The sequence below is a fragment of the Salvelinus namaycush genome, chromosome 26 (assembly GCF_016432855.1).
Source record: "Salvelinus namaycush isolate Seneca chromosome 26, SaNama_1.0, whole genome shotgun sequence".
Lineage (NCBI taxonomy): Eukaryota > Metazoa > Chordata > Actinopteri > Salmoniformes > Salmonidae > Salvelinus > Salvelinus namaycush.
In genome coordinates this window covers 17,741,321-17,760,050 of record NC_052332.1, presented here as the reverse complement: position 1 = coordinate 17,760,050, position 18,730 = coordinate 17,741,321, and the positions used below count along the sequence as shown (strand labels likewise).

Below are 18,730 nucleotides of genomic sequence, written 5' to 3'. Positions count from 1 at the left end.
CAGAATAACAACCTATCCCTCAACGTAACCAAGACTAAGGAGCTGATTGGAGACTACAGGAAAAGGAGGACCGAGCACGCCCCCATTCTCATCGACGGGGCTGTAGTGGAGCAGGTTGAGAGCTTCAAGTTCCTTGGTGTCCACATCAACAACAAACTAGAATAGTCCAAACACACCAAGACAGTCGTGAAGAGGGCACAACAAAGCCTATTCCCCCTCAGGAAACTAAAAAGATTTGTCATGGGTCCTGAGATCCTCAAAAGGTTCTACAGCTGCAACATCGAGAGCATCCTGACCGGTTGCATCACTGCCTGGTACGGCAATTGTTCGGCCTCTGACCACAAGGTACTACAGCGGGTAGTGTGTACGGCCCAGTACATCACTGGGGCTAAGCTGCCTACCATCCAGGACCTCTACACCAGGCGGTGTCAGGGGAAGGCCCTACAAATTGTCACCAGCCACCCCAGTCATAGACTGTTCTCTCTACTACCGCATGGCAAGCGGTACCGGAGTGCCAAGTCTAGGACAAAAAGGCTTCTCAACAGTTTTTACCCCCAAGCCATAAGACTCCTGAACAGGTAATCAAATGGCTACCCGGACTATTTGCATTGTGTGCCCCCCCCCCCCCCCCCCCCCCCCAACCCCTCTTTTACGCTGCTGCTACTCTCTGTTCATCGTATATGCATAGTCACTTTAATCATATCTACATGTACATACTACCTCAATCAGCCTGACTAACCGGTGTCTGTATGTAGCCTCGCTACTTTTATAGCCTCGCTACTGTATATAGCCTGTCTATTTACTGTTGTTTTATTTCTTTACTTACCTATTGTTCACCTAATACCTTTTTGCACTGTTGGTTAGAGCCTGTAAGTAAGCATTTCACTGTAAGGTCTACACCGCCTATTCGGCGCACGTGACAAATAAACTTTAATTTAGGCCTGCCTGCAGGTCTGTCTTTCTCTCTCATTTATTTTGTTTTATTTTCTCTCCAAGTCACTGTCCTTCTTCACCTTTCACTCACTCCTTTTCACTTGTTCTTTCTAAGTCACTCTTTCTCCCTTTCTATCTTCTCATGCTTACTCTCTCTGTATATCTCTTTCTCCCTCTCTCTCTCTTCTCATGTTTACTCTGTCTCTGTATATCTCTTTCGCCCTCTCTCTCTCTCTTCTCATGCTTACTCTATCTCTGTATATCTCTTTCTCCCTCTCTCTCTCTTCTCATGCTTACTCTGTCTCTGTATATCTCTTTCTACCTCTCTCTTCTCATGCTTACTCTGTCTCTGTATATCTCTTTCTCCATCTCTCTCTCTTCTCATGCTTACTCTGTCTCTGTATATCTCTTTCTCCCTCTCTCTCTCTCTTCTCATGCTTACTCTGTCTCTGTATATCTCTTTCTCCCTCTCTCTCTCTCTTCTCATGCTTACTCTGTCTCTGTATATCTCTTTCTCCATCTCTTTCTCTTCTCATGCTTACTCTGTCTCTGTATATCTCTTTCTGCCTCTCACTCCATTAAGGAAGTGGGTCTTCCTTAGGGTGGTAGTTCTGTTCTGTCCCTGGTGTGTTCACACTAAGCCCCATATAATTTGCCTTGGTAGCCAGCCTATTTATAGTATAGAAAGAACTATGTATTCACCCCCTACGGTTGCGTAATATAATGACTTGTTTTTGAGCTCTCCGTGTGCGCTTCCGATGAACAAACTAGGGAAGATTGCAGATGGTTATCGCTGCCCGCACACACAGTAAATTGAGCTATTGTATTCGGGGCTGGGCAATTTATCCCCGCACCACGTTCAATGGCCACAGTCCACGTTACATGCCCGGAGTCCACGTTACATGCCCGGAGTCCACGTTACATGCCCGGAGTCCACGTTAATATAGTCCTCGGGATCACTGTCGTCCTCTTCTCCCCCATGATTTGTTCCTGTCTCTCATCATCTTTCTCTCTCTATTCTCTCGTTTTCTCTGACCTCTGTCACATCCTTGTGTTCTCTCTGTCATTAACAGTTACGTTGGGCTGTGCCTACAGAGAGGAATGTAGGCAGGCATAACGGTAATTGCAGATGATGGCAGGAGACCCAGTTAGCTAATTTCACTGTATAAGTGGAATTCACACTGGAGGCCTTTTGGGACCCGTTCCGAAATGGACCTGGGGCTTTCCCATCCAGACCCAATATGCATAAATAGAGACCCGTTCCAAACGGAACCGAGGACATCTAGACCCGTTCTGTATAGACCTGGTCGAATCCAGACCAGGTCCGATCTGAGTGAGGGAAGCAGCAGAAAAGTCAATTTTTAAGCTACTTTATTAACCGGAGCTAAGAAAGTGCGAGGGAGAGGAGGTAGAGAGAGGTGACGCTCTAGCAGGGGCCGTGCTGTGTGTGTAGGCTACTGTGAGTGTGAGCGAGTGACACAGGAACAGGGAGGAGAGATGAGAGACTGCAACCAAGCCGACTCACGCTATAGTAGACTAATAGCTGCCATAACTAGGTCATTTATCATCCAATATGATTACCTAGTATCTGTCTTAACTAGGCTAATTGAGGCTGCATGCGCTTTCTCGTCCTAATCTGTTGCAAACAACAACTCCGTTCAGAATGTAAAGTAGCAACCTACCTGTTGGTCCTCCTCCTTTAACTTTTAATTCCGTCTTCCATTGATTAGATATCTGCTAACTTTTGTCCCAGATGGAGGCTCTATGACTGTAGCCTATTGCCACTGATGAATTATGATTAGTCAACAACAGGGTTGCACATTTTCGGTAGTATTAAGTGGTGGAAACTTTCCGTGGGAATTAACGGGAATATATGGGAATTAACAGGAATATATGGGAATTAATGGAAATATATGCTAATTAATATTAATACCATTTAAATGTAGATGTTTTTTGCATTGGATATATTTAACATATCATATGGAGACAGAAACATAAAAATGTTACCTTATCATCAGTAGACATAATTGCAAATTATTAAATCCGACCAATAGACATTTTAAAAAACTATTTAGTTACGAATTGAACTTTAATTAAATGTGTTTACTCTTCACATGGGATGATTTCACTGAACAACAAAAGAAAGGGAATATTGAATGATCCCCAATGATCCTTCGCATCTCCCAAAAACTGTTTCAACATACATCTGTAAAATGATAACCAAAGCTTTAGTTTCTAGACTGTCTTCCTCTCAGGCTTCCATGTCTTCTCCCTGGACCTCCTCAATGTCCATCTCTTGAACATCCGACTGAGGCCTCATCTTCACTGTCACTTTCCAACCTTGTTGAGGATGGCTCGTTGTCTGGCTCAAAAAGCCTCAAATTTGCCCGGATGGTACCAATTTTTCAACCCTTGTATTTGTCAACCTTTGTGTGCTGTGGTGTGTGTTCCCAAACAATGACCAGTTGCGCTCTGAGGCGGCTGATGTTGGTGGGATTTGGAGGATGATGGAGGCAACAGGGGAAAGAGCCTCAGATCCACAAAGTTCCCTTCTACCAGGTGGCTTATGAGATATTGCATCTCCATCCCAAAGCCTTTGCTTGGTAGTGTACTTCGCCAGACTGCCAAGAACCTTGCCCTCATCCAGGCCAAGGTGGCGAGACATGGTAGTGATGACACCATAGGCCTTGTTGATCTCTGCACCAGACAGGATGCTCTTGCCAGCATACTTGGAGTCCAATATATGCTGTGGCGTGTATGGGTTTCAGGCAGAAGTCTTCATGCTTTTTGATGTATTTCAGAACTGCAGTTTCCTCTGCTTGGAGCAACAGTGAAGTGGGCAGGGGAGTATGGATTTCTTCTCTTGCATCTGTAAGCAGAGTCTGAACATCAGACAGGATGGCATTGTCTCCCTCAATCAGTGCAATGGCTACTGCTATAGGTTTCAGGAGTTTCAGGCTGCTTACCACTCTCTCCCAAAATACATCATCCAGGAGGATCCTCTTGATGGGGCTGTCCATATCGGCAGACTGTGATATTGCCATTTCTTGGAGAGACTCCTTCCCCTCCAAGAGACTGTCAAACATGATGACAACACCACCCCAACAGGTGTTGCTGGGCAGCTTCAATGTGGTGCTCTTATTCTTCTCACTTTGCTTGGTGAGGTAGATTGCTGCTATAACTTGATGACCCTTCACATACCTAACCATTTCCTTGGCTCTCTTGTAGAGTGTATCCATTGTTTTCAGTGCCATGATGTCCTTGAGGAGCAAATTCAATGCATGAGTGTCAGGAGAATTTTCAATCACAATGATACTAACTAACAATCAATAGCTTTGCCCAATCCCCGAGGTTTGTAAGACCATGGGTTTAATAATAATTAGGCAAAGACTCAGCTTATGCAAAAGGTTAGTACAGTTTATTCACGAGAACGTTCTAAAGTAAAAAATGCAAACACAGTCTTTATAACACAAACAAGTTCAAATCTTAAGCTACGCCTTGCTCAGACAGTCGGTGTTTTTCCACTACACAGATACATTGTTTCTTTAATCTGCAACATGTTTCATAATTTTCTACAAGCCTAACAGTTTCTCCCCTCCACGGGTGGAGACAGAATGTCCTGTAAGGAACACAGTAGTACAACTTGTCTGTCGATAGCTCCTCTTATCATTTGTTTCACACTTGCACCCTGCTTACATGCTAAAAAGGAACAAACGGTCCTTGTTCTAATTCTGACTAAAACTACACACCATCAGATTATAGTTTTATGATTATAATAAATTTCATACAATTATATGATTTCAGGGTGGAATATTTTAATCATTACCATTAAGCATATACAGTGGGGAGAACAAGTATTTGAGACACTGCCGATTTTGCAGGTTTTCCTACTTACAAAGCATGTAGAGGTCTGTAATTTGTATCATAGGTACACTTCAACTGTGAGAGACGGAATCTAAAACAAAAATCCAGAAAATCACATTGTATGATTTTTAAGTAATTAATTTGCATTTGATAAGTGAGGGTAGGACTTACTGAGGGAAGGAGGTTGTTGGACCAAGCAGCCTTCATGTTCGCAGCATTGTCTGTCACCAGTGCAAATACCTTCTGTGGTCCAAGGTCATTGATGACTGCCTTCAGCTCATCTGCAATGTAGAGACGGGTGTGTCTGTTGTCCCTTGTGTCTGTGCTCTTGTAGAATAATGGTTGAGGGGTGGAGATGAAGTAGTTAATTATTCCTTGCCCACGAACATTCAACCTCCCATCAGAGAGGATTTCAATGCAGTCTGCTTTCTCTATGATTTGCTTGACCTTCACTTGAACTCTGTTGAACTCTGCATCCAGCAAATGAGTAGATAAATAATGTCTGGTTAGGTGGGGTGGTTGCTGGGTGGAGAACATTCAGAAATCTCTTCCAATACACATTGCCTGTGAGCATCAGAGGTGAACCAGTTGCATACACATCTCGAGCAAGACATTCATCAGCATTTCTCTGACTACGTTCCTCCATTGAGTCAAAAAAACGTCTGATTCCAGGAGGACCATGAGCTGTTGCTATCAATAAGGTGTCTGATTCAACATTTTCACCTCAAATAGAAGTAGAGGGACTTGTGCCAGAGGTTACTTGTTGTGAGCGCTGAGGGAACTTTATGCACTTGGCCAGATGATTCTGCATCTTTGTTACATTCTTCACATATGACTTGGCACAGTATTTGCAAATATACACAGCTTTTCCTTTTACATTAGCTGCAGTGAAATGTCTCCACACATCAGATAGTGCCCGTAGCATTTTCCTGTAAAGATTAGAGAAAAAGGAGAAACAAATACAATTCCATATACAGATAAATAGTTAAGTAGTTAGATTAAACAAGTCCTTTGTAAGATGTTAAGATGTTTTAAAATGAAACGTATTTTAACCGGTGAATTAACACTCCTCAGTTAGCATGCTCAAGCAAGCTAAAACCCACATGGTATCAAAAACTACCAGAAATTGTTAACAAGTTCTAAATGATTTAAACACACGGTGTTGTAGGCTACTATTTACTCGTTAACAAAAAATAATCTATGTCATATATAATATATTCACCCCACCCAGTATTGTAATCAAAACTTACCAGAAAGCATGTAGTCCTTGGCTTAGACAGTGTAGTAGTGTGGGCTCAATAGCATCTCATTAGTGTGCAAGATCTTGAGAATCAGCTGTACATGTGATGAAAGAATACACTGTGCATGCAGAGGGTTGCAATTCCATTAAATTGTGGATAGTTTAACTAAAATATGCCACAAGACCTAGGAATTGCCTTAAGTGTAGTCCTCAAAAAATGTCCGCTGTTATAAGCTAACTTTTTTTATGAATTTAAGCAAAATTCCCCAAATTCCCAGGCTTAACTTCCCATGGAAAATTTACAGCAAAGAGCAGCAGGATAAATGATACAATTTCTCTCTCTCTACTGCAGCAGTCACGTTCAGATCTATATGGGTCCTTCCGGACTAGTCATTTAAAATTACACGTACCCATGACAATCATATCAGATCTGAAATTATTTGGAATTCTGGATCCGGACCCTCTTGGGTATTCGGGTACAGGGGGATCCGTGAACACCTCGAATTCAAACTACATCCACACTCCACCATAGCCAATCCACAAACTTTACCTATGAGGTGTTGTGTTTGGGAATGGTAAACTGAAATGTGTCCATAAGCTTCAATACACTCATACCATGTCATACCCCATATATTCCTATTCCCCCCATCTTCAATACAGTGTTAATGTCTACAAAATGTACCTTAAACACTGTCTTAGACACCTCTCTCCGCCTGCTTCCTTGTCTGCCCTCCACTGCTCCATTTGATCCTACACTGCCACTCGCTCTCCCCCGCTCTCTTCTCTCCCTCCCCCGTATTCTTTCTCTCCTCCTCTGCTCTTTTCCGATCTCCTCCACAGCCAAGCCCCAGCTGTGCCTCGGAGTACAGTAGCTTTTCTCTCACACCTCGACACAGAGGGGAATCACTCACGCTCAACACATCTTTGACCTCTTCTCTCTCATCGAATTCTTTGTGTATCTGTAATCTGAGGGAATTATGTGTCTCTAATATGGTCATACATTTGTCAGGAGGTTAGGAAGTGCAGCTCAGTTTCCACCTCATTTTGTGGGGAGTGTGCACATAGCCTGTCTTCTCTTGAGAGCCAGGTCAGCCTACGGCGGCCTTTCTCAATAGCAAGGCTATGCTCACGGAGTCTGTACATAGTACACACTTAAGGAAAGCTTTGACTATCTGTTTAGGGCCAAATAGCATTCTAGTATGCTCAGTTTTTGTGAATTCTTTCCAATATGTAATCATCTTTTTGTTTTCTCATGATTTGGTTCGGTCTAATTGTGTTGCTGTCCTGGGGCTCTGTGGGGTTTGTTTGTGTTTGTGAACAGAGCCCCAGGACCAGCTTGCTTAGGGGACTCTTCTCCAGGTTCATCTTAGATGATGGCTTTGTAATGGAATGTTTGGGAATCGCTTCCTTTTAGGTGGTTGTAGAATTTAATGGCTCTTTCTGGATTTTGATAATTAGAGGGTATCGGCCTAATTATGCTCTGCATGCATTATTTGGTGTTTTGCGTTGTACACAGAGTATATTTTTGCAGAATTCTTCATGTGTAACAGTATAACTTTAAACCGTCCCCTCGCCCCAACACGGGCGCGAACCAGGGACCCTCTGCACACATCAACAACGGTCGCCCACGAAGCATCGTTACCCATCGCTCCACAAAGGCCGCGGCCCTTGCAGAGCAAGGGGCAACACTACTTGTAGGTTTCAGAGCAAGTGACGTAACTGATTGAAACGCTAGTAGCGCGTACCCGCTAACTAGCTAGCCATTTCACATCCGTTACACATGCAAAGTCTAAATTTGGTGTTTGTCCCATTTTGTGAAATCTTGGTTGGTGAGCGGACCCCAGACCTCACAACCATAACGGGCAATGGGTTCTATAACTGATTCAAATATTTTAGCAGACCCTCGTGCCAAATTGAGTCAAAAGCATTTTTGAAATTAACAAAGCATGAGAAGACTTTGCCTTTGTTTTGTTTGTCAATTAGGGTGTGCAGGGTCAATACGCTGTCTGTCATACTGTAATTTGGTAAAAAGACAATTTGACATTTGCTCAGAACATTGTTTTCACTGAGGAAATGTACGAGTCTGCTGTTAATGATAAGGCAGAGGATTTTCCCAAGGTTGCTGTTGACGCATATCCCACAGTAGTTATTGGGGTCAAATTTGTCTCCACTTTTGTGGATTGGGGTGATCAGTCCTTGGTTCCAAATAATGGGGAAGATGCCAGAGCCACGGATGATGTTAAAGAATTTAAGTGTAGACAATTGGAATTTGTGGTCTGTATATTTTATAATTTCATTGAGGCTACCATCAACACCACAGGCCTTTTTGGGTTGGAGGGTTTGTATTTTGTCCTGTAGTTCATTCAATGTAATTGGAGAATCCAGTGGGTTCTGGTAGTCTTTAATAGTTGATTCTAAGATTTGTATTTCATCATGTAAATGTTTTTGCTGTTTGTTCTTTGTTATAGGGCCAAAAAGATTGGAGAAGTGGTTTACCCATACATCACCATACACCATTTTGGATAGATAACTCTTTGTGTTGTTGTTTTACTGTTTTCCAATTTCCCCCGCAGTGGTTAGAGTCTATGCATTCTTCAATGATTTTGGAAGTGCTGTTCCTTCTTTTTCCATAGTGTCTTTCTGTATTGTTTTAGTGATTCACCATAGTGAAGGCTTAGGCTCAAGTTTTCTGGGTCTCTATGTTTCTCAATATCTTTCTTAGGTTTTTGCATTCTTCATCAAACCATTTGTCATTGTTGTTTTTGATTTGATAGGGAAGCTCAGAGGTCAAATATACTGTTTAGGTTTCCTACTGCCAAGTTTACACCATCACTATTACAGTGGAAAGTTTTGTCCAGGAAGTTTTCTAAAAGGGATTGAATTTGTTGTTTCCTAATTGTTTTTTGGTAGGTTTCCACATACATTCCTTCCATCTATAGCATTTCTTAGTAGTATTCAGTTCCTTTGGCTTTGTTGGTTGTCGTAGTTGTGCCTAGGGGGGCATATGGGGGAGGGAATGCTGTCACCTCCAGGTAGGTGTTTGTCCCTCTGTGTGCTGAGGGTGTCAGGTTCTTGTCCAGTTCTGGCATTTAGGTCGCCACAGACTAGTACATGTCCCTGAGGCTGGAAATAATGGATTTCCCCCTCTAGGATGGGGAAGCTTCATTAATGTATGGGGATTCTGGTGGAGGGATATATGGAGCACAAAGGATGACATTTTTCTCTGTTGAGAGAATTTCCTTTTTTAATTTCTAGCCAAATGTAAAAAGTCCCTGTTTTGATTAATTTAATAGAGTGTATTAGGTCTGCTCTATACCAAATTAGCATACCCCCTATGTCCCTTCCCTGTTTCTCACCTGGTAGTTTGGTGGATGGGACTACCAGCTCTCTGTAACCTTGAGGGCCACCAGTGGGTCCATCTCCTCTATACCATGTTTCTTGTAGGATGACAATGTCTGTTTTTTTTATTTTATTTGATGAAGTCCAGGTTCCTGCTCTTTAGGCCAAAGGCAGATGACCTCAGGCCTTGGATATTCCAGGATGAGATAGTGAAGGCTTCGTGTTCCATAAAGTGTCCAATGTTGTTAGCCGTGTGGTTTGGCCTCAGACCAGTAAGTGTGAGCAGAGCCTGCTGAGCATCTGGTACATGCCATTACCTTGGACTAGTGTAAGAGTGGAGGTTGGGCCTGTTTGCCTGCTCACGGCCTGGGCGTGTGTGTGACTTTCATGTTGAGGACCTCTTTTTGCCAGAATGGGGGGCATGGGGTGGGCAGGAGGGGCGTAGGTCTGATCTGAGGGGGCCTAAATGGGGTGTGGGCATAGTTGACTTGGGGTGTTGATTGGTGGGGGTGTGGATGTGGCTGGTGGTGCTGTGGTCTTGGATGTTTGTCCTCTCGGCATGGGTCATCTATGTGTGGGGGGTTGTCCCACAGGTCTGGGAGAGTGTCCATTGATCTGTTGCTCCTGTGTGAGGTGTTGGGGCTGCGGTTGTGGGCAGTTGGTGGACCTGTTCGTAAAAGCTGTCCAAAGTGAAGTGGTGTGCAAGGTAAACATTTGGTTTTGAGGCACAGTCAAGGGAAATACTTGCTTTTACCTTCTGTATGGTAGCAGGGTGGAAGTATTTTTGTGGTAGCAAGGTGGAGATAACCACTTGTCCGTTGGGGAAAGTAGAATAAGCTTTTTCAATCACACCCTTGAGTGCTGTGGCCACCCTTTCCTGCTGTGCTCTTAGGTCGTGCCTGTGTGTTGGTCCTCATACAGAAGGTCTAGAGTGCACTGGGTGTTTGGACACCGGAGTTTAGAGGGGGTGGAATCTTTTTGTAAAAAAACATGCTGAAAAATGCTGGTGTTCATCTGCGCTCTCTCTTTATCTCTCTCGCTTCCCTCCCTTCCTCCTGTAGCCATGCAGAAACCATTCTGTCTGTATGCTGTACCTGACCTCTGTCCCTCTCCATCTAGCCAAGCAGAAGCTAGAGGACCGTCTGGCTGCAGCCGCCAGGGAGAAGCTGGCCCAGGCCTCAAAGGAGTCCAAGGAGAAGCAGCTGCAGGCGGAGAGGAAGAGAAAGGCAGCGCTGTTCCTCCAGACCCTACGTAACCCCCTTACTGGAGAGCCTGAGACCAGACGTCCTGACAAGACCACCGCCATGCCTGAGGTATGGAGGCATACACGCACACACTGTGGTAGTGAAAATCCCAGTAGCGATGAGCCAGGAATAGATGTCCTGTTCCTAATGGAGTCTCTTAATCAACCTAAGGTAGGAGCAGAGTCTAATTGACACAGCTGACAGTAATGTCACTCACACACTTTCCAAGACACCACATCGATTGTGTCCGGAGCAACCAAGCAGGGAAATGAACATGCACAGATACTGTCATCAGTAATATATACACACAGACTGAAAACACAGACACACACACACACACACACACACACACACACACACACACACACACACACACACACACACACACACACTGGGGTAAGTTTGAGAGATTCAGCCCAGACTTGTGCTCTGCTACGTCTGAGTAAGTTGTTGTGGATCGATGAGGGCCCGTGCTGTGTTGGGACTACTCTGCTGTTGCGGCTGCTTGTCTGCAGTCTGGGCTTTAATGATGGACACTGGCAGAGTGGCTATCAGATTTATCCTGCTGTTCCTCAGTGTTTGAAAACACCTACACCCAGTCGGTGTCCGTGAGAACCATAGGTGTGTGTGTGTGTGCGCATATGACTGTGTGATTGTGAGTACACCGAGTAACGGCGAATACATGGAAAATGTAAACGAGTCGTCGCAATCACAGTGTTTGTATCACACACGAGGTCGACCGATTAATCGGAATGGGCGATTTAATTAGGGCCGATTTTCAAGTTTTCATAACAATCGGAAATCGGTAAAAAAAAAAAAACTGTACACCTTTATTTAATCTTTATTTAACTAGGCAAGTCAGTTAAGAACACATTCTTACTTTCAATGACGGCCTAGGAACGGTGGGTTAACTGCCTTGTTCAGGGGCAGAATGACAGATTTTTACCATGTCCGCTCGGGGATTCAATCTTGCAACCTTACAGTTAACTAGTCCAACGCTCTAACCATCTGATTACATTGCACTCCACGAGGAGCCTGCCTGTTACGCAAATGCAGTAGAAGCCAAGGTAAGTTGCTAGCTAGCATTAAACTTATCTTATAAAAAACAATCAATCAATCATAATCACTAGTTAACTACACATGGTTGATGATATTACTAGTTTATCTAGCGTGTCCTGCGTTGCATATAATCGATGCGGTGCGTATCGTTGCTCCAATGTGTACCTAACCATAATCATCAATGCCTTTCTTAAAATCAATACACAGAAGTATATATTTTTAAACCTGCATGTTTAGCTAAAAGAAATCCAGGTTAGCAGGCAATATTAACCAGGTGAAATTGTGTCACTTCTCTTGCGTTTATTGCACGCAGAGTCAGTGTATATGCAACAGTTTGTGCCGCCTAATTTGCCAGAATTTTACGTAATTATGACATAATATTGAAGGTTGTGCAATGTAACAGGAATATTTAGACTTATGGATGCCATGCGTTGAATAAAATACGTAACGGTTCCGTATTTCACTGAAAGAATAAATGTCTTGTTTTCGAGATGATAGTTTCCGAAATCGACCATATTAATGACCTAAGGCTCGTATTTCTGTGTGTTATTATGTTATAACTTAGTCTATGATTTGATAAAGCAGTCTGACTGAGCGGTGGTAGGCAGCAGCAGGCTCGTAAACATTCATTCAAACAGCACTTTCCTGCGTTTGCCAGAAGCTCTTCGCTGTGCTTCAAGCCTATCAACTCCCGAGATTAGGCTAGTGTAACCGATGTGAAATGGCTAGCTAGTTAGCGGGGTGCGCGCTAATAGCGTTTCAAACGTCACTCGCTCTGAGACTTGGAGTAGTTATTCCCCTTGCTCTGCATGGGTAACGCTGCTTCGAGGGTGGCTGTTTTCGTTGTGTTCCTGGTTCTCTGTCCGCATCCACGAGCTATATTGCATTTTCAATATAAATCTAGCTTTAGATCCCTGTATGGAAGCTATACTGTTACACTGGCAATACTAAAGTGCCTATAAGAACATCCAATAGTCAAAGGTTAATGAAATACAAATGGTATAGAGAGAAATAGTCCTATAATAACTACAACCTAAAACTTATTACCTGGGAATATTGAAGACTCATGTTAAAAGGAACCACCAGCTTTCATATGTTCTCATGTTCTGAGCAAGGAACTTAAATGTTAGCTTTCTTACATGGCACATATTGCACTTTTACTTTCTTCTCCAACACTTTGTTTTTGCATTATTTAAACCAAATTGAACATGTTTCATTATTTATTTGAGGCTAAATAGATTTTATTGATGTATTATATTAAGTTAAAATAAGTGTTCATTCAGTATTGTTGGTATTGTCATTATTACAAATACATTTAAAAAATCGGCCGATTAATCGGTATTGGCTTTTTTTGGTCCTCCGTTAATCGGTATCGGCGTTGAAAAATCATAATCGGTCGACCTCTATCACACACCCAACTCCTTGTCTCAACGGGTGGATACCTGCACTCTGTCCGTATTAGCAAGGGCAGTGGGTTGAAATCTGGGGAATTAGACGTCATTTTCCCAGCTGTTGAACGCCTGTGTGTAGGCCTGGAGGTAGACCTATCTAGTGACGATTTCTCCGGGGGAAGATGCCTATTCTACCCACCTAACAGAAGAGAAGTTTCTCAGTTATTTTTCAGTCGTCTGTGTGAACTCCTGTGCCTGTCGGTTTCCTCCCAGTCTTAAGAAAATAGATTTACACAAGCGTTTGGGGAAATATGTACTTTTAGAGCCCTCGTTTTCATAAGTAGATATCTCTGTCCGCATCCGCGAGCTATATTGCATTTTCAATATAAATCTAGCTTTAGATCCCTGGCTCTCCCTTTAGGCATTCCACTCCATTGTTGCCTGGTTTCCCCTTCCTCTCTCTGTCTAAAGCAGCTCCAGTGTTAAGAAACATATCTGTGATAAAAAATGCTTGTTTATTTCCATCTTTAGTTTGTCCTCTCTCTCTGTCAGAGGAGATGTCTCCTCTCTCTCTCTCCCCTCTCGGCCCAACATGGAGGTGGGCGGCCTGTCCCACCCTAATGGCAGCAGTGAAAGATGCCCAGAGACCCACCGCCACATCTCATGCCCCCCCCCATTTGTCCGAGGGACCCACCGCCACTGATTTATGGTTCCTGTCTCCAAGGTTATTGCCACAGCAACAAAACCGGGAGCCGACGGTGCTGTTGGCATCTTGTCGTTGTTCCGCTGCGACAAATAAAACCCTAATTTATTTTTCCCATCAAAGCGGCCTATCAGGGTTGACTGGCAGAGAGGCTGTAATTTATGCAGACTGGGATGTGTTCATACCTATGTACCTGTATACTTTTACTGGCTGCTTTTACAGTGGAGATGTACCTTTTAAAACTCTTCTCAGGAGGAGTGTTCTCAAGCAGCCAATCCCCTGCTGGGATTTTAACCTGCGCACCTCCCTGACTGAACACTTTGACACATCTGTGAGTCGTAACTCCAGTGGTACAATTCGGGAGGTTAAAGATTATTTTTGTTTTGTCCTGTGTTTTTGCCAAAGCGTTGAACTTTCCAAGTTTTTCCAACTTATTCTCAGGGCTCCGCTTGCCTCTCTCCTCGCCCTTGCCCTTTCTGTGTTTATGTTGCAGATATCTCTCTGTGTGTATATGTGGGTTTACGGTGTGGAGGGAGAGATGTGCTTGTGCTGTTCAGACAGACTCCGCTGTGCGCTGCGGGCACCTTGTTCACAGTGAGTTTACAGTGACTCATGGCTTGTTTGTGAGTCCATCTAAGCGTGCAGTGAGAGTGACCGCGAGACTGAGAAGCTCAAAGGATTCTCACAAAAAAAGGGCGAAGAAGTGGAAAAAAACTCTTCCTCAATAGAGCTACAGTGCCATGAAAAAGTATTTGCCCCCTTTCTGATTTAATCAGTTTTTGATACCGAATGGTATCAGATCTTCAACCAAAACCTAATATTAGATAAAGGGAACCTGAGTGAACAAATAACACAACAATTACATACTTTTTACATTTATTTCATAAACAAAGTTATGCAACACCCAATGTCACTGTGTGAAAAAGGAATTGCCCCCTGTCGTGTCTTGGCTTACATTAATGTGATGATGATTGTTTAATCAAATCGATTAACTATGTTTAATTATTACGATTAAATTACGCATGTAACAATTAAGCAATCTTGGGGCACCACGGAAAAAGTGTATTTAACGAGTTACCGTTTTCCGAATTAACTCTTTATCTCTTACATTTCAGTCATCAATCAGTCATTAATGAATTGTAATTTACCTTCTATCAGTCTCATTCTGAATGTCGCAAAATCCTTGGATATCTGCACAAATGCATAAATGATGAATCGGCGATATACAAATTGGCTTAATTATTTATTGACTAACTAACTAAATAATCACACAGAATTACATAAACACACAAACAGTATAGTTATTGGTTACTAACACAATGCAATGAAAGTCCCTAGTAGACTAAACCGATATGATGGCTTGTTACACCAAATGAAAAGGGAAGGGCATGTAAGAAAGAGCGGGAGAAAAGACAAAGGACTTCCCTATCGTACACACAGATGATAACTATGCTCAGTGAAATGCGAATACTTTGCACATGGATGGCCGCTCACTTGAAAATAATTGCAATGTATACTGTATATTTACAATTGTATGCCTTTGTTGTCTCGCTGTTGAAGTCACGGTCCGTCTGGGGGGTAATTCGACAGAAAATCTCTGGTTTGTCCACCAGACATCAAATTATTTCGTAGTTGTAGCTTTAGGGTGTCTGTTAGAATGGATCTTTCAGAGGAAGTGTTCGTTAGAATAGAGTGGTGGGAGGAAATTGTTCTTTGTCTCGTCTTCGGTCGAGTTTACTAGACTATTTTACATATACAGCTGTAGACTGTGAATGTGAAGTCTTGTAGAGATCTTCTTCTTCTCTGTTGAAAAGTTTCAGCGTTTCTAGCCATTCTGTACCTTTCAGCTAATGCTGTCGGTCTCGTTGGCCTATAGAGTGGTAACCATTTCAGAGTGGGGACGCACTTTCTCTGGTTTTTAGTTTTGTAGATTTCTTGACCATTCGTGACTTCCCGTCCGCCTGCTTGGTCTAATGTACATTTTTGTCAGAAGTGGGTTTTATGCACTCTGGGGAAAAGGGGTGTTCCGTGACGCCAACGTAATGTCTGTGCTCACGATGGTGTGGCCACTGACTTGCTTAAGACTTCATATGAAAAACAATTCTCTCATTTAGAAGGCTAAAATCACATTACATCTTCTCACAAATAGTGTCATATTTAATCATATAACTTCCACAACATATGTGTGTGTGACCCTGACAACTGGGAATATCTACATTCAGAGATAGTTATCTTGTTCTCCTGTCCTTAGTTATATCATAAATTGGTAATGAATCCGCCATTATTGTTCTTTAAGTACCCAAAAAGACCCTTCCAACTGGTTGGAATACAGAAATATACCGTACTGTCGGGAGGAATCTCCTTGTAACAGAGGTTTCTTTCCTTTCAATCCTGCCAACCAACCCTAAGGCAGAGTTTCTACACAGTATTTACGACCGGTCATAAAACTGAGAGAGAGAGGGTGGGGGGAAGGAAAATCTGGCGCCTATGATCCTCACCCAACAGGCCAAGTGATGACACCCCTTACACTCAATAGCTGGTTGTGCCACCTTTAGCTGCAATGACTCCACCAAAACTCTTCCAGTAGTTGTTGATCAGTCTCTCACAACGGAGGAATTTTGGCCCACTCTTCTAACCAACAATGCCGTTTTAAGACAAGTGTTAAGTAAAAAATAACAAATAATTAAAGAGCAGCAGTAAAATAACAGTAGCGAGGCTATATACAGGGGGTACCGGTACAGAGTCAATGTGCGGGGGCACAGGTTAGTCGAGGTAATTGAAGTAATATGTACATGTAGGTAGAGTTAAATTGACTAGGCATAAATAATAAACAGAGAGTAGCAGCAGCCTAAAAGAGGGGGGGTGGGGTCAATGCAAATAGTCTGGGTAGGCATTTGATTAGCTGTTCAGGAGTCTTATGGCTTGGGGGTAGAAGCTGTTAAGAAGCCTTTTGGACCTAGACTTGGCGTTCTGGTACCGCTTGCTGTGCGGTAGCAGAGAGAACAGTCTATGACTAGGGTGGCTGGAATCTTTGACAATTTTTAGGGCCTTCCTCTGACACCGCCTGGTATAGAGGTCCTGGATGGCAGGAAGCTTGGCCCCAGTGATGTACTGGGCCGTAAGCACTACCCTCTGTAGTGCCTTGCCGTCGGAGGCCGAGCCGTTGCCATACCAGGCTTATCAGCTTCAGCTTACAGACGGATGGCCTGACATTCTCCTGTAGAATTCTCTGATACAGAGCTGAATTCATGGTTCTTTCTATTAAGGCAAGTCGTCCAGGTCCTGAGGCAGCAAAGCATCCCACTACCATCACCATGCTTGACCGTTGGTATAAAGTTATTACTCTGGAATGCAGTGTTTGGTTCTCTTCAGGCATAAAAAGGACCCATGTTGTTCAAAAAGTTATACCTTTGACTCATCTGTCTATAGAACATTTTTCCAAGAGTATTTGTGATCATCCAGGTGCTTCCAAGTACTTTTTGGCAAACTTGAGTCTACTTTTTGGACAAGATGGGTCCCATTATGCCTGCCGAAGACCAGGACTTGAAATGAGTAGTTCATGCTTGAAAACCCACAAATGTCGCTAAGTTAAAGCAGTTCTGCATGGAAGAGTGGGCCAAAATTCCTCCACAGCCATGTAAGAGACTGATCAACAACTACAGGAAGCATTTGGTTGCAGTCATTGCAGCTAAAGGTGGCACAACCAGTTATTGAGTGTAAGGGGGCAATTACTTTTTCACACAGGGGAATTGGGTGTTGCATAACTTAATTAAATAAATTAATATCTATATTTTTTGGGGTTGTTTGTAAACTCAGGTTCCCTTTATATAATACTAGGTTTTGGTTGAAGATCTGATAACATCTGGTATCAAATATATGCAAATATTGAGAAAATCAGAAAGGGGTCAAATGCTTTTTCATGGCAATGAATGTCCCCCAAAAAAAGCACTATCTGGTTAGGGAAAAGCAGTAAAAAAAGAATAATGTAAAAGCCCCGTTTGGCATATTCTCCGCAGGGTAACGCCGTGACAAGCGACACTAGGCCACTTCAAAGTGTAAATAAGATTCAAAGAAAGTGTTTGAGGTTGGGAGTGTCCTACCACAGTGGAAATGCTGTTTGTCAGCTCTCTTATGTGTGCCAAATGGGTGACGTCCTTGCTTGGGGACGCTAACAGTCACCTGTTCAGCCAGGTGGCGCCAGGAGGAGTCCTGTCATGCCGTGTCTTCTCTGTCACTCTGGACAGCTGTGATGGGGGTGTTGAAGGACGTCTTCAGTCTGGACAGGACAGAAGGGCTAGGTAGTATTGATGAGGATAAGTTGTGTTCAGGCTACAGGAGTTTGTTGAACTGCTGTTGTGTTTAATCAGGTGTCTCTGTAATAGTTTGAAACCACTGGATGCTTTGTGCATGTGAGGTAAAGCGATCTGAGCTTACGGTACTGTGACTCCACTAGAAGTACAAGTATTGTTTTCCTTTGCTTTAACGACGTCATAGACTTTGCATCAGTAGCTCAGTGAATGACGAACACCACATCTCTTATAGTAGCCGTTCGAGAACACTGTAATGGCACTAACAACCCTTTCTCCTCGCCAGTGGAACAAATGGTAATCGTTGTTGTTTCACAGAGATGTCCTTAGTGCCAGTCGCTCCTTTGTGACGGGTTGCTGCTAAGTGTGTCGTCTAGTTAAGTATGTACAGTTGAAGTCAGAAGTTTACATACACCTTAGCCAAATACATTTAAACTCAGTTTTTCACAATTCCTGACATTTAATCCTTGTTAAAATTCCCTGTTTTACGTCAGTTAGGATCACCTCTTTATTTTAAGAATAATAGTAGAGAGAATCATTTATTTCAACTTTCATTTCTTTCTCACATTCCCAGTGTGTCAGAAGTTTACATACACTCAATTAGTATTTGGTAGCATTGCCTTTAAATTGTTTAACTTGGGTCAAACGTT

The 18,730-nt window shown here is 43.0% G+C and overlaps 1 protein-coding gene across 2 annotated transcripts in view; it reads left to right on the top strand.

Moving 5' to 3' along the window:
• LOC120021218 (splicing factor, suppressor of white-apricot homolog) overlaps positions 1 to 18,730 on the top strand; it is a 140,380-nt gene that overhangs the window by 82,964 nt on the left and 38,686 nt on the right. For both annotated transcript variants that reach the window (XM_038964882.1, XM_038964881.1), the window contains exon 13: positions 10,496 to 10,689. In XM_038964882.1, the coding sequence (XP_038820810.1) occupies positions 10,496 to 10,689 (194 nt within the window). The remainder of the gene's footprint in view (positions 1 to 10,495; positions 10,690 to 18,730) is intronic.